This window comes from Monodelphis domestica, chromosome 3 (assembly GCF_027887165.1).
Source record: "Monodelphis domestica isolate mMonDom1 chromosome 3, mMonDom1.pri, whole genome shotgun sequence".
NCBI lineage: Eukaryota > Metazoa > Chordata > Mammalia > Didelphimorphia > Didelphidae > Monodelphis > Monodelphis domestica.
In genome coordinates, this window is record NC_077229.1 from 242,961,381 (window position 1) to 242,977,446 (window position 16,066).

General features: G+C 34.0%; 1 protein-coding gene across 1 annotated transcript in view; it reads right to left on the reverse strand.

Annotated features, from left to right (window-relative positions):
* The window catches only part of DOK6 (docking protein 6), a 721,700-nt gene extending 708,275 nt beyond the window's left edge, over positions 1 to 13,425 (reverse strand). Inside the window, exon 1 of the mRNA XM_001365868.4 lies at positions 12,457 to 13,425. Within this exon, the coding sequence (XP_001365905.2) occupies positions 12,457 to 12,522 (66 nt within the window). The 5' untranslated portion in view covers positions 12,523 to 13,425. The remainder of the gene's footprint in view (positions 1 to 12,456) is intronic.
* Positions 13,426 to 16,066: the final 2,641 nt, after the last annotated feature.

A 16,066-nucleotide genomic window follows, 5' to 3' on the forward strand; every position in this document is an offset into this window, starting at 1 on the left:
GTCTTTTGGAAAAAAATATATACATATACATTTTAAAGTTTATTAAATCATCCTGCAAAACAGGAGTTCAGAAGTTTTCTTAAGCACAGAGAAAAAAGATACATACAAATATTAGAACACTAAAGATAAATACTTATAAATTTGTAGATTGTGTTTTTTATTTTAAAAATAAATGCAAACATCTCTATGTAAGTTCATAGCAAATTGCCAATTATAAGGGTAAAATGAAATGTAAAACAGAGGAAAGATATATAGGCTAGTACATTTCAGAGAAAAACAAATCTTCAAATACTCATGAGTACCCAGCTACTTAAAGTGTATTTTTGAACAATCAACACGCAAAAACTATTTCCTTCAACTATGAGAAAATTTCTTGTCATGAAAATCAAAGAATTTATAAAAATTGCAGTAGAATATGAAAAAAATATCTTATTAAACTTTTGGTTTGTAAACTGCTTTAAATAATATCCCCTGGAAAATATGGGGATACTTAAGAAGAATTTTTGCTATTACAATATAATTTAACATAAATTATTTCATTTGATCCTCACAACTTCATGAGAAAGAAAGAATAAATATTATTATTCATATTTGATGAAGAAAGAGATAGATATGAACAAGTTATTTTAAAAAACCATGTACCAACATATCAGAATCATGACCTGGGTCTGAAGTATGTGCCTTTAAGTTCAGTGATATTTATTATACTAATATAACATGTGCTGCCTTTCTCCCTAAAATTAGAGTCTGATATTAACTTTTCAGCATACTCACTCCCCTTCACCCAATAACTACCAAGAATATATGATACTTAAAAAAAGATTCACCAAATTTCATTCTTGCCCATGATTAGGAACATAATTTCTTGTGTTGTTCTGGTAGCATTTATGCAAAATCATATGAGCTTAGAAGTCTAATTACATGTTAATGATATGAAAGGAAATTTTAATTAATAAAAATTGATTTGATGAATAAAAAATACAATAGTGTCACAGTGTTGGGGAAATTTTAAATAAGTTAACATTTAAATAAGTAAATTAATGCAGTTGTAGGGAGTCATAACAAGTTTGACATGTGAAAGGCCCTTTTATTTCATCCTACAACTGGTTCCATGATGAATTAGGTGAAAGAGAAAACCATGATAGATAATAAGATTACTTCGATTTCCATGTTAAAAGAGTTATTTTTTTTTGGTCATTGTCAATGTTAGCATTAATATTAAGACCGATAAGTCAAGAATGCACATTTCAGTTTAATAAAAGCCGGTAGGAAAGAAATCATACAATTAGATTTACCTAAATTTAAAATTGGCCATCTAATTTAGAAAGTATGGTCTAGTTTTCTAGAGATATCCCCAACCAGAAGCTGGGTTAATGTAGATGTTACAGAAGGAATTTGCATATCTGTTATAAGATGAACTGATAAAATTGAGTTTGATCCTTTATGGGCTGGACAAGATATCAGGAACAATGTATGAAAGAACAGTTTAAAGAAATTTGAGTTTATCATCACAAAATTAGTTTTTATAAGAGCTGGGGAACTTTTTAAAAATTTATTTCCCCTCAAATTAATAGTTGATGTTAGAGAAAAGTTCTATTTGAATATCATATGGTTTTATTTTCCCCTGTCTTGATTAATATCAACAAATCATTATCTTCTAGCTCCAAACAGGTATGCCAGAAAATGTGATTGGAAAAGTACATTAAAAATATTTAACTCATATTGGAACTCGTAAAAGAAAAGGCTTTGACTTTTAAGAGTGTGGCTCATTAAATCAAATTATTGATTTTTCTTTAGTACTTTAAACAAAAAATAAAAAGAACACAATTGCACTTAAAGTAGGCACCCTTTCATTTTCTTTATGGAGATGGTTTAATAGTCATACTATGCAATTATTTATGATAGTGAGAGAAGATACAGAGATGGCCAGGGTAATTGCACAAGTGTAAGAAATTTAAGATATCATACAATTAGATTTGCCTAAATTTATAATGGGCCATCTAATTAGAAAGTATGGTCTACTTTTCTAGAGATGTTCCAAACCAGAAGATGGATTATAGAAGTTATGTTATAGTGTGAGGATTATACATGACAAGTCACTTGCTCAGTAATGAAAAAAGTATTAAATGCCCTCAATTTTTTTTGTACAACTCAGTTATAAAAATGATTCTGCTAAGAAAAAGTAACACTGCATATTCACTTTTGGTAGCCAAATGGAGAGTCCGAAATTAAAATTTTTGAAGAAAGAGTACTGTGACTGACCTATCCATTTTAGAAATGATCATTTGGCCCTTTTAGACACATTGACAGATATGTTGCAATATAAATGGCAATACTTTCACATATAGAAATCATAAGAATCTAAATTTCGGCCCCATCCATCAGGAATAATTGCAAAGGAGTTAGCACACTTGTTTACACAAAGTAGAATAAAAATATTGTCATTTGGTAAAGAATATCATAAAATATCATCAAATGTTTACTGTGTCTATCTGACTCTTTGTTTCTATATCTCTTGTCTGTATCTATATCTGTCTGTCTGTCTCTCTCTCTCTCTCTCACACACACATATACACACACACATACACATACCACTATAAGTAGAAAATGAACTAATAATCTTTTTTTTCCTCAAATGTCAAGAAAAATGTGACTATATTAATTCAGAATGATCCAGAGTAAGTTAGTAACACTGGATAATGCCTACTAAATATCTAGTTCATAAGTTCATAGGATCATAAATTTAGAGCTAAAAGAGACCTTAACAGGTGTTTCTCATGATGACTCATTTCAATAAATAGTAATCTTGATCTGCACAAGTTTGGGACTAAACTTGTATAACTTAAAGTTGTATGGAAAGGTTGTACATGTTAGAATTATTACTGAAGCACAGACATAATTAAAATAAGGGTAATTTTTAAGTCATGTTCAGTACACCCACTACAAGCTTTTCCTTAGGTCTCAAACTAAACTGTATAATGATGTTTATCCTTACTCTTTGTAAAAATAGACAAAAAAGCCATGTCATTTACAAGCAACTTGTGCTAAAAACAACAGAGAAAAAAGATTGCCAAACATACCTTGTAAGCATGATTGCAACTACAGGTAGTCACTTATTACCATGTTATAAAATCACTTTCATTATGACAAAAGTTACTGCTTTTTACCTAATAAGACCTATTATCTCTTATTCAGTCCTGCATCAAGTGACAGATACAAGATTCTCTTTGTATAATAGCAGCAGAGAACAATATCAACTGCTCAGAAAATTATTCCATTCCATATTTTAAAAAAAGAAAAAAGAACCCCCCAAAAAGATTTTATTCACAAATTTAATCATATTTGCCACTACATAGAATTCCTTTGTTATCTGGTCAAAATTGCCGAAGTTGGTTTGGGAAATGGGGGAGGTAGAAGAGATAAATGTGAGACTCCATTTGAAATGAAATGAAATATTCTTACTAAAAGAATTATCACAATATTCACTTTTAATTATATTCTTTCATATAAGGACAATTAAGTCCTATTCTGAAAACTTGTTCTTCAAAAATGCATGTAATCTAGTCAGCTAAGCATGGTAAAAGACAAAAACAGAAGGGCAACCTCTTTCTTCTAAAGAAGTTTTAAACTGTGAGCACAGTATGGTGTAAAACTGTGTCATTAGAATTTTAATTTGACACAAATATGAATGATTCAAAGGGAACAAAGGCTTCACAGTCTTATTCCACCGCACTCAAGTGACCTATTCTGATCTGAGCTGTATACTCCATTACAATCAAATTTACTTCAAAAGCCGGCCATCTAGGTCAGATGTACAAGCTAAAATGAGATATTTCCTTTATGGTACTGTACCATAAAATAAAATATCAAAAACTATTACAACACTGGAGGAGAGAACAGTGATATATGGTTTAGACAATGGCAAATTTTACAAATATATTTTACTAGATCTTGTAGATGAAATCTATTACAGGAAAAATAAGTACTTATGAAATTTTTTATTTCTGTGTAATTTGATTACTTTGTATACCTATAATCTTCACTTTCAAGGAAGAGGATGTCATACTTCATACTTCAGCTTTTTAAAAGTTATTTTATTATCCTTTAAGATCATGCTAACAATATAGTTTTCTTGTACATAATCATGCTTCCAAAACATCTCTGGTTATATTTTAGTGGCTAGCCTTTTGGAAAAATTATGCCTCAAAAATTCTACTATATGGCTGCATTGCAAGGAGAAAGACTCAAAGGCTCATCTATTTCTTATCTATTTTATTTGTCCCAACCAAACAAAAGTGAAAAATCACAGTTTTTTTGTTTTATTGTTTTTAACTTTAAATCCCAGCAATGTTGCCAGTATTTATAGAGGGAAGGTGAGAGGAGTGACAGGGGAGGGGAGTTACCCACATAAACAGAATGACAAAACCACGTTTTCTTGTGTGTGTGTGTGTGTAAATTGCAAGGATGATATTAGAAAATGAGTATTGTTTTAATAGTTTAGGGATAAAAAGTAGAGTGCTGGCTTGAGAAAGAACTGGAGTTTGAAGCACAGCTGAGACAACATGTTGATTTCAGATGTTGACAGTTATAACCATTTTTCTGTTTCAATTACTCTCTCTGGCAGTTGGCAGAGACACATCTCAGAGACTCTCTCAGGGCTGGAGGAAACATCTTTGCCTCTCTCTCTGTCTGAGGGAAAGACCTGAAGGAGCTCAGTGTTTTCCTTTCCAAACTTGGGAAACTCTATTGACTATCTGTTGCCATCTTTGGTTTGGACTCTGAGTCTTGTTGAGACTCAACCAGCTAGCCTTTGCTGTTTTATAACTGTAAGGCAAAGTTAAGAATTATAAGAATGATAGTGCTAATTTTTATTTAGATAGTATAAAACTTGGGTTAGTCAGATCAGGGAGGATTAGTGTAGCCTGTGAAACATAGGAGAAGTGTTTTCTTGCGGAGCCTGGGAGTTTATTTGGGTGGATTTAGAATCCCTTAGAATTAGAAATCCTTATTATCCTTATATATTATAACAAATATTTTATGTTTATAACTTGTCATTCATTATTGTTTACAATATACACACAAGATATATATAGTATATATACATATTTATGAATATGCATTGTATATATATATATATATATATATAGAGAGAGAGAGAGAGAGAGAGAGAGAGAGAGAGAGAGATTGTAGGTATATGCTATATATGAGTACAATAATTTAAGATTGAGTTTTAAAAACACTTTATCCAAAACATTATAGAAAATAAGTTAGTTCAAATATAATTTTCCCCCATTTTAAGAGTGGGAAAAACAAAATCTTTTAGAGGTTAAATAACAATGTGATCAACTCATAAGTGTGTTAGATAGGAATCAGTTCTCCAGTATTCTATGTACTCTTTCTAATACAATTCTAAACAGCTACTATGATTTTTCCCTAGGAGACTTCCTACTTCTAGGACACAGGCACATGCTGAGTGCTCAAAAAATACTTAAACTGACACAAATTAAATTAGTTCAGATAGGATATTTGGTTTTTGTTTGGAAGATCCAGAGTGGTGTGGAAGGCTGACAATAGTGAGGCCTATGTTTATTTTACCAACTAGCTCATCAATCAGCAAATGTTTATTAAAACACTTGCTTGGTGGGAAGACAAGTTCTGTGAACCATAGGACAAGAAGATACAAGGAAAATAATGGAATATTACCTTTCCTCATAGATTTTATATTCTATTGGGAGAAATAACACAAGTTTATGTAGAATTATAAAAAAAATCAATACAAAATAGTCTAAAGGGAGGGTAGTATCAGTTGAGAGAGAATCACAAAAGGCTTCTTATAGAAAGTGGAGCTTGAGGTCAGTGTGAAAGAAGAGATTCTATTAGGGAAGAGAAAGAATGAATTACTGCCATTGCAGTATAAATAGTGCAAAAATACTGAGACTACGAAATGGAGCTCTAAATGCTAAAGAGGAAGAAAGATGTTTTGATTGTATTGTAGAGTATGAAAGGTGTATTGGACAGGTGGGTTGGGGCAGGCCAAAGAGCTTCAGAAGTCAGAGAATTTTATAATTGATCATATTGTCAACAAGTAGAAAATTAAATTTATTCAATAGGCCAAACCTGTACCTAAGGAAAATCATTTTGGTGGTGTGTTGTAAAGGATGGATTCAAGTTGAGTGAGACTTGAAATTGATATCATTAGGATCTATACCCTCACTCTATCTTTGGAATGTTGTGAGAATCATATGAGTAAATGTATACAAATGTGATATTACATATACCCCCCCTTTCTTCTCATTCTTCACCCTCCTCTTATCTGGAGGCTGATTTCACTTCTCTAATAGAATTATCTGCATTGTATACCAAGACTTTCCCCATCCCATTTTTTTAAACACGATTTAAGAAGTATATGTTAAAGAAGTCAATGACTGATACACTTCAATATCTTGTTCTTTTTTCATCATGCCCTAAGCTCCTAATACACAGAATGAAGCTTTTTGAAAGAAACTATCAAACTAATCTAGGGAAACTTTAAAGAAGATGAGAGAGAGACTTAAGGGAAAGATAGCCTTACCTAATGTTTTCACTCAAATATGAAGTAGGAAGAATGGAAGTGTCTTGTGAATCTCAATAGCTTTCTAGTTTTTCCAAGTCACACTGTCACTGGATAGACAGCTTTATTATTTTACTACAAGATTTATTAATTCTGAAATTGTTGGACTTGCTATCTTTAAGTGAAAACAGAAAGTCACAATGAGAAATAAAATACAAAGACTCTCCATGTCACTACTTATCATTGATGGATAATACATTTGAAAATGTATCAGTTATATATGCCCATTTCTTCATCACATTATTAACATGTGTTTATTTATATGTATATATGTATAATGGAGTATATATGCATAGAGATTCACCATATATCCCCTATATAATATACACCAAATACTGATGGTATTTTTTTCTTTTCTGGAATTAAAAAAAAAAAACATATTTCATACATTACTTTCCTGTCTACATATTTAGTCAAGGGAGCATATTCTGCTTTCAAGTTCATAAGAAAGGCACAAAATGACAAGTAAAAATGTAGAAAAATAGCATTTGCTTACTAAAATCCAACCCTCACCATAGGTCATTGAGTGTGTATCAACATTTAAATAAATCTCAACTCCTACAGCACTCTAAAATTAGAATCTAAATTCTAAACAAGATCACTAGGAATGTCTACAATTTCTGGGTATACTGACATGGTCCATTCAAATTATTTATGTAACTTATAGTTTAAATTTACCAATAATCCTCCATGGATTCAGGAGAATCTATTTTCATACCATCTATACTATAGATATATTTCATAATGTAAATTAATTGGAAGGCAATTGGATTCACTTAATTTTAGTAATACCCTGAGCATAATTTAATTACTTATTCAGTTTGTACTTGGGGAGGCTGCATTGTCATGGGATCGAATCATGTATTTAAAGTTTGATAAGACTTAAAAAAAAGTAATCTGCTATCCAGAAAGTTAAATTTATTTGTTCATGGTGATACACTTAGTAGAAAAACAAGGATATGAACTCAGAATCAGAACTCTGATTCTACACCTAGCACTCTTGCTAAGATGCTCCACTCCTTCCCAAGAAATAGATAAAAAGATAAAAGTAGTAATTCTCTTGTATTTGTGAATATTATCACATTTCTTTCATTTATATGTTAACTGGAAATTCTTTTTAGAAAGGAACTTGAATTTTATTCCACAATTCAATTTTAAAAGTTATTTATTAATTACTTATTATGTGCAAAGCCCTTGGTAGGCATTTAGAACATACTGACAGAATAAAGGACAGAACCTATCCTAAAAGAACTTACAATCTTATTGAACTGTGATTGATTTCATAATCAAGTGTATTTTTAAGTCTCTAAAGGTGGTTATTAACAATGATTATCATAAAGATACTCCAGAATCTTTGATTCCAAGGGTTAAAAGAAAATTCAATTTCAAAAAATAGGGCTCCTGTAAAACAATTGAATCTATAAGTCACTGAATTGTTAATGTTGGACATATGCATCCCAAAGACAAGAAATGAATAGATTACATAACAGGTAAGACTTTTGAGACATACATATTGCCATATATTACTCAGAGGAAAACCCTAAAAAAAAAAAACGATCTTCCCATTATGGTTTTAATATGCTTAAATAAATTTAAGCAAGCAGAAAGCTAAAAAGTTCATAATCTTAGAAATCAATGTTTCTTTACGCTGTATTCATATTCAACTGAAAAAATTGACTAGAAGTCATGCTAATTTATGAATTGTGATGCTCTCATTTAAACACTAGGGATTTTTGGTGGAATTATATAACTGTGCTTTTAAATGCTAAAAAATAGGACAAATCTTATTCAGCAAACATCTATTATATATGGACTAAGACTATGGCATTTAAAGAAAGGGAGATTAAAACTTTAATGAATTCATATCATTGTTCCTTAACTATGAATTCATTAAGTAAACAAAATCAGCAAAAAAAAAATTTCAGTTCTTAGAAGGAAGGGAATTGATTCATGGAACCAAGCAGTATCTTCTTCTTTGCTGTCCCCTATCCACACACCCTTGGAGAGAGAGGTCCTAACCACAAGCTTACAACTCAAGGACTCAAGGCAAATTTGACTCTTAAAGTAGACCTATACATTTTCTTTAATGTTTGGCTCTTTACTCATATTCCTCCCATCAGCTAGAGTGGGCTGAGGAACAGCCAATCTACAGGTTGTTATAGATTGGAGTACCTTTAACTTAATTCCCTTAGATTCATTGAAGCCTGTGCTTTTTTTTATCTACAGGGAGAGACAGAGACAGAGACAAGAGAGAAAGACAGAGATAAAGAGACAGAGACAGAGAAGAGAAGAGCAAAAGCAGTGGAAGAATTTCTTTAATGGACTGGATCAATACCCAGAGGGCAGGAGAAACTTTATTGCCCTAGTACAACATCATAACACACATTAACCACCCAACCTGCTGTGAAAAAAACACAGGAAAATATTTTCTACAAGTATACTTTTTTATTTAAATTAAGAGTACACAATTTATGAGGAGAAACATTTAAAATGAAAAGAAGCAAACCATAATGTCTTCTGAGAATTATCCATGGTATAATCTGTCTTGAGGGTCTATTTTCTTAGAGAATGTTAAAATTTTTATTTAGAAGTAATAAACACTTCTAACCATAAGTAAGTCACTACAGTATATATGAATAGTTTGTTTAAAATCCTTGTATTATTTGGAAAATGACATTAGAGCCAAAAGAAAAGTATTGTTATTTATCTTTTGAATTAAAATGAATATTTGCGATAGAATGAATTTTAGTATGTAGGGACAGGAATAGAAACATTTAAATTATAAAATATATTCTATAAATAGTTCTAATATACGCCTTTATACTATGTTTTATGCTCATTTATGAAAATGGTTTATCTATTTGCTCACAGCTTTAATTTCTGACATCTCCACTATACATATTGAGGTTATAGTACCATCTGCTTTGGATTCTACTGATTGAACTTTCCTATATGCATTTCATAAATAGTAGAAAACTCTCCAGATTTATTTTTTAAATGATTCTTTTTCTCCCAGGCACCTGAGATGTATCTGTACAGATTTATTGTTTAAAAAAAAAAGCAAACAAAACAAAGCAAGTGATTTTTCAGGCTAAATACCAGATTGTCCAAGTTTATATTTTTCAGAGTAGAATATTAAAGTAGATAAAGAAAACAATTATGTGGCCTAAATGATATATATGTGTGAATATATATGCATACATGCATGCATAATATATGCATAAATATGCAAAAATACATGTCTTTTAATAAGCATTTTGGATATTATCTTTTTACTAAAATTCACTAAATGCAGAATCACTGTGTACATAGATGCTTTGCATTTTCATGTACATATTTGTACAGATATATAATAACTATACTGGTTACTTAAAAATAAAATCAACAGAATACCAGTGGTACTGCAATCTGGAAGATGCTACCCAGTGATTTTTGTTTTGACCTTATTTTCCAAGGAGGTATATTTTTCAGTGTTCCTCTTACCATCTGAAAACCTGGAAAGCAGTTAGTGGGAAATGCTTGGGGAGCAATGTTTTGACAATGGCTCAGTGTTCCTCTCCCTTTCACAAGTGTCACAGACTCACTTCATGCTAAAATCTAATTCTTTAGACAATATTCCATAGTCTCATTATCAGGAGCTTGGAGACAGTAACACAAGTCACTGGAGTCCCTTGGGGACCTTAAATCACCCATTAGCATGAACCACCTACAGAGGCAGATATAATTGGGATTCCAAAGGGAGAGAGCATGTGTGAACATCCCTGTCAAAATAGCAAAGGGGTTTCAAAGGTCAATTTCTGATGATGATTCTCCTTTCTTTAGACGCCTATGTTCTGTACTAGGCTGACATCTTTTGCAAGTGATAAATATTAGCAGCACATCTAGAGCTGATAAGCTCCAGAAGGTCTTGTCTGAATGTAGTTATTCAGATAGCCTTATCCTTATCTGCCAGGGAAGGAATAGGGTGCAATCTTTGACTTTAGAAAAGCCCTTTAGGGGAAGGGGGGATGGAAAAACTACAACAGAAAATCTGTCTGTCTGTCTCTCCCCCCACTTTTTTTTCCTTTCATCTCCTCCTTCCCCCCCAGTTTTCCTACTCCTTTTTTTCCTTTTCCCTCTCATCTCAAGGAATCACAAGCATCTGTACCCCCTTTGCTTTTTTAAGTCATTTAAAAAAATACTTTTCTAATCGTTCTTCTACATAGCTCTCTGATTATCTCAGGAGTGCAAGGCTCAGCCCCTCGTGTCCTTCAGAACGATGTCAGTACCATCTACATCAGAAGGGGGCATAGTCACTCCTCCTAACCCATGGTTGGGAAATGTAGCAGCGGGAACGCAAAAAGTGAAGGCAGGCATTTTCTTCCTCTTACCCCCACACACCTGCTTGCTCTTGATAGGATGTGGGGGAAAAACCAATACTTTATGTCATACAATCTTTAGTCTTTCCATAGACCTAGAAACGGTGGACCTTCTTAGGATGTTTCTATATTTTCTTTCCATGCCAACAATATTATTTTTCCCATCATTTTCTAAAAGCAGAATAATCCTCATTCTGTCCCTTTAGGCTGTTTATTCATTTAGCAAAGAAATAAAGACACTCCTTGGGTCATTTTGGGCTAAGATTGGGGAAATATTCATTCAGAAGTGGGAAGTTTCAAAACTGTTAGGCACAGACGCACCACTGAAATCTTGAAACCTCCTGTTCCAATAAAATGCCCCCTTCTCAACAGTCGGTGTTGTTCCTCCCTGCCAACTCCAGTCTGCTTCTGTTGCTGTCACCATTGGCATCAATACTTGTCTCCCCCAGCCTAGCTTTTCCTCTCTCTGCCTCATTGCCCTCTTCCCTGTGCATTTTTTCTAAGTATCCCCTCTGTCAGTAGCTCTGTTTTCACCTCCATCCATTCTCTTCCAAGTACTGCATTTTCTTTCCTCCTTTCTTAGCATTTGCTTATCTTTCCTAATTGCCTCTCCTCTACCTCCCACCCCACAGATTGGCACCCTCAATATTTCCTTCCAATCGCTCCAAAAGATCACTTTATCAGTTCAAAATCTTCATATCTTTACTGTTTCTCCAAGTCAAGGAATATCTACTCTCTCACACACACACACAATACAAGAGAATTTCAGGCCAAAGTTTGTTGTTGTTACCCTCTCTCCCCATAGACACAGACGTGTGTATATGGTCATATGTGTACATCCACATGTGAAATACATTTATATATATGGGTTTACACATGTAGATTACATTTCCATTTGAAATACCCAGTGGCACTCAAAGAAGCAGTGTACTTATAGGGAATTTCAGGATTCACTTGAACAGAAAACAAGAGGGTGATGCTAAAATACATGACATATCAGCATATTTATGCCTCTGTTGTATGAAGATCACATATATCAAAGGCACTGAACGTTCTATGGCAGGCTCCAAGTACTTTATCACTCTTTACATTTAAATAAAGAGTTGAATTTTTTTTTTTTTAAATATAAAATCCAGACTGGGCGGTCCAAACTAGCAAAGTCTTTCTTCTCTAAGAAGAGGAAGTAACGACAGCAGGTTCCCGGTCTGACTTACCACCCACATCCTGAGAGGCTGAGCCCCGTTTCTGCAGAGCCCTGACTAGCGCTAGGCTCCCATCCCAGCCAAGCAACAAGCGGACAGCCAAAGAGGACTCTTGGCAACTGCTCTTCCCATCTCCTGGCCACCTCTCCCCCTTCCCAGTCTCTCAGCTTTTTCGATTCTCTCGCCCGCGCTGGTCAAACCTCGCCGGTAACCGCACAAGTAGCGGACGGCAGATGGCAAAGAGAAGAGCAGGTAGAAAAGAGAAGGATTAAGGAGAATAACTCACCCCCAGCTTCCTGCTGCGGATTTTCACATAGCCCTGCTTGACGATATCGTTAAAGTTGGAGGCCATGGCCAGCGCTTTGTTGCTTCTCTTCTCCTTCCTCTTCCTATCCCCGATGTCCAGACCCTTCCTCCTCCTCTTCCTCCTCCTTTAGGGTGCCCGTGGCCGAATGACCGGGAAGCTCTAGCATCCAGGCAGCAAAGGAACAGCAGCCAACTCGCTGCTGCTGTCCTGCTCCTGCTGAGTATGTGTAGTCAATGCAGCCAGTGGCTCCGCTGATCTCTCCCCTCCCGCAGGGCGCTGCTGCCGCCGCCACCGCTGCTGTTGCTACTCCCTAGTCTTATAGCTTCAGCAGCTCTGCCAGCAGCAACCGCTGAAAGGAAGGAGGTGCAGACGGCAGCGACAACCAAGCGACAGGGTGTCTGTACCGCAGCTTTATCCACGACAGTGAAAGGATGGGGGAGATGGAGCGGAGGGGAATGGGTCCTCTCCCTCTTCCCTTCTTCACCTTCTCCACGTCTTCAGTCGCCACTGCCGCCGCCGCCTGGAGGGAGAGCGCTTCTGCCTGCCTGCTCTTCCTCCAGCTGTTAGCTCCCCCCTCTGCTGTCGCCGCCCCGGGCACCCACGGGCTCGCAGCATCACTCAGCAGCTCCACAGCTGGCTGGACCGCACCATCCCGGCTCCCTTGTGAGGGGAGCGAGAAAAGAGGAGGGTGGAGGAGCGCAAGCTCTTTTCCCAGTCTTCTCTTGGCTGTCTCCTCCTTACACCGCTGGTGTCCAAGCTAAAAGATGCTCTGAGTACACTGCCTCCCACCACTACTACCCACCCGACTTCTAACTCTTGTCTTGCCCCTCACACCACAATTCTCTCTAGGTATAAAGCTTCCCAGCCTATCATTCTTTTTCTTCTACTGCTTTCTCTTTCCAGGGCTTCCTCAGAAACATTGCAACTCTTAAAGAGGATTTCAATCTCAACTCCTTACACTTGCAAACAGGCAAGAGCAATACTTCTACCAAAAGAGGTGAACACAAGAGATGGTTTATGTAAACATTTCTGTTTCTTCCATTCAGATTTGAATTTGACTACAAACCCTATGTCAGCAAACATTTTTAATTTCACCAGAAACAAAACAAAACAAACCACAGCAGCAACAAAGGGGTCTTTCCCAGTCCACACAAAGAGAGAAATTATGCTCATGTGTCTGTTCATAATTTTCCTTCTAAGAGAATGATCCAATATGGCAAAAGATTCCAAGATGAATGTCAAGACTTAATTTGGAAAAGGCAAAAACTACTAAAGATGACTGACTTTTATTTGTTCCTTCAGTTTATGATTACAGTAGTTCAGGTTTTTAAATCCTATATAAGATTAACAAAATAAACCCCATGAGTTAATATTATACTTCCTTAAGACCTTCTTATAAATAAAAAGAAAAAAAAAACCTTGAAGAACTTTTTCCTCTAAAAATGACATTAATTTTTTTTCTTTTTTAAAGATTTACTTTGCATATGCAAGAGAAAAATATAGGTTTTTTGGTTGAAAGAAATAGCTACTTTTTTACAATAAGCAAGTAAATGTTAATCATCTGAGGTTCATGCAAAAAGTATTTAAAGGAAAATAATACTTTATGAAGCTCTGTTCATCTGCTTCTTCAATTTAGTAGGAGATCCTTTACTAGGAACCTTAGATAAGTTTTTGCTTCGTTTTATAAAGAATATCCTCCCTCTTCAAATGTCTTTCAGCTCTTTTAAAGATTGCAAAATGGTGTTTGATGAAAATTTCTTAAAGTAGAAAGATTATAGAACATAGGTGGTGGGTCAAAAAGTTAAGTCTTCTAAGGCAATGTTATTTTAATTACTTCTCTATTTCTGTGATCAATCCATCAGCTCTCTTTCTAGCCATTTGGTAATGCTTCCATTACATTATACTCCCTCACTCTGTTTTTAAGGGGGCCTGGGTACCTGTTATGTTAAGCTGTTATGTTATATTAAGTTATTAAATTATGTTACACTGTTAACACATAATGTATGTTAAAGTTGGATGGGGTGAGGAGGTAGTTAAGATGTAGGTCTTATGACAGATGATGTCTCTTCTGACAATATATCTTGCTAACTTTCCAACCAGAATGTATGCATCCATCAAAAGAATTACCATTATATTAATGACAACTCAAGAAGACTTATAGTTAATATATAGGGGGGTTATTTCATCTTTTCACCCTTGGAGAAATGATTCACAACAGTCAAACCAAAAATGCTTACATTATTTTTTAAAAACAGTTGTTATTTATTTATTTATTTATTTATTTATTTATTGTCATTGAACTAACTCTAAATCCTATGATAGGGGGTTCTTATAAAAAATTGTATTCTGTGGGAGAATGTGAGTGGTGATGGATAAAGAATAAGTCTGGCTGGAACAGAGGACACAAGAAGGGAAATACTAAAAGATCATGGTAAATGCCATATTGTGGAAACAGATTTAGGGTTTGCCCAGTAGGCACTTAAGTTCTACTGAAGTTGTTTTTTTTATAATTTTTTAGTAAGGAGGTGATTTGCCTAAAGAAATATTTTTAAAGGTGTACAACTCTTCAGAGAGGTATTACAATAAAAAAAATGTCAGAAATGGAAATTAATGTCCAATATATTATCTCCAGAGGTATTAACAAATTAACTTAGTTAATAAGGAAATAGAAAAGAGGTTATGCATCCCCATAGTAAATCACTTACGGACATTACTTTTTAAGTCTATATAATTATATTTTAGATAGAATTAAACTCATTTTAGGCTCATTCTAGGATATCCTACTTTTGCCAAGTTGACTTTGTTTTAATAGTATACAAGACTTCATGTCATAAGCTTAAAATATTGTGGAGTGGTTTTATATTTGGATTTTTAGAAACAAAATCATTGATATTATTATGTTGGTGCTTTGAAATAACTCTGAAATCCACTTTAAAACTGATTTTTAATGAATAATTATCAGAAAAGATGTGGCCTTATAACTCACCTTTCCATTTTTTAGCACTTTATTCTTTTAAGAAACAAAGAGCTAAATATGATCATTTCCTGACCCTGCCCACACCAAAAAAATTCCAGCACTTTCTCCTTAAACCAGAGTTGGTCATATTTTTTCAGGTATGTTTCTTATTGCTGCCAAAAGAAATTGATAAGGGAGCAAATAATGGAACTTAGATGATTTGATATCATATGAAATAATGGAAGATATTATTTATAACATTTTTTCAATTGTTATTTATGTTAATAGTCTTTAACATTAGTATTTTTGTTAATGCTTTATAGTTAAAAATCAAGAGAATTGACTGTCAGTTAAATTCCAAAACAAACTTAGAACTATTAAAATGAAAGTTTCTTTTTTATCCCAAGTTAATTCTAGTTCTGAATAGACATTGGCTATGCAAACTATTCAGATTTTATCACATTTGATATTTATTCACAATATGAAAGTATATAGTATTTCAACATTGATTACTGGGATGTGGAGATTTTTTAGTCTTTGATGCTTGAAATGCTGTCTACATAATGAAATCACAATGGTTTTTGATTACTGAAAAATAGCATTATATCATTTAAAGAGTAAAGGTATAAGCAA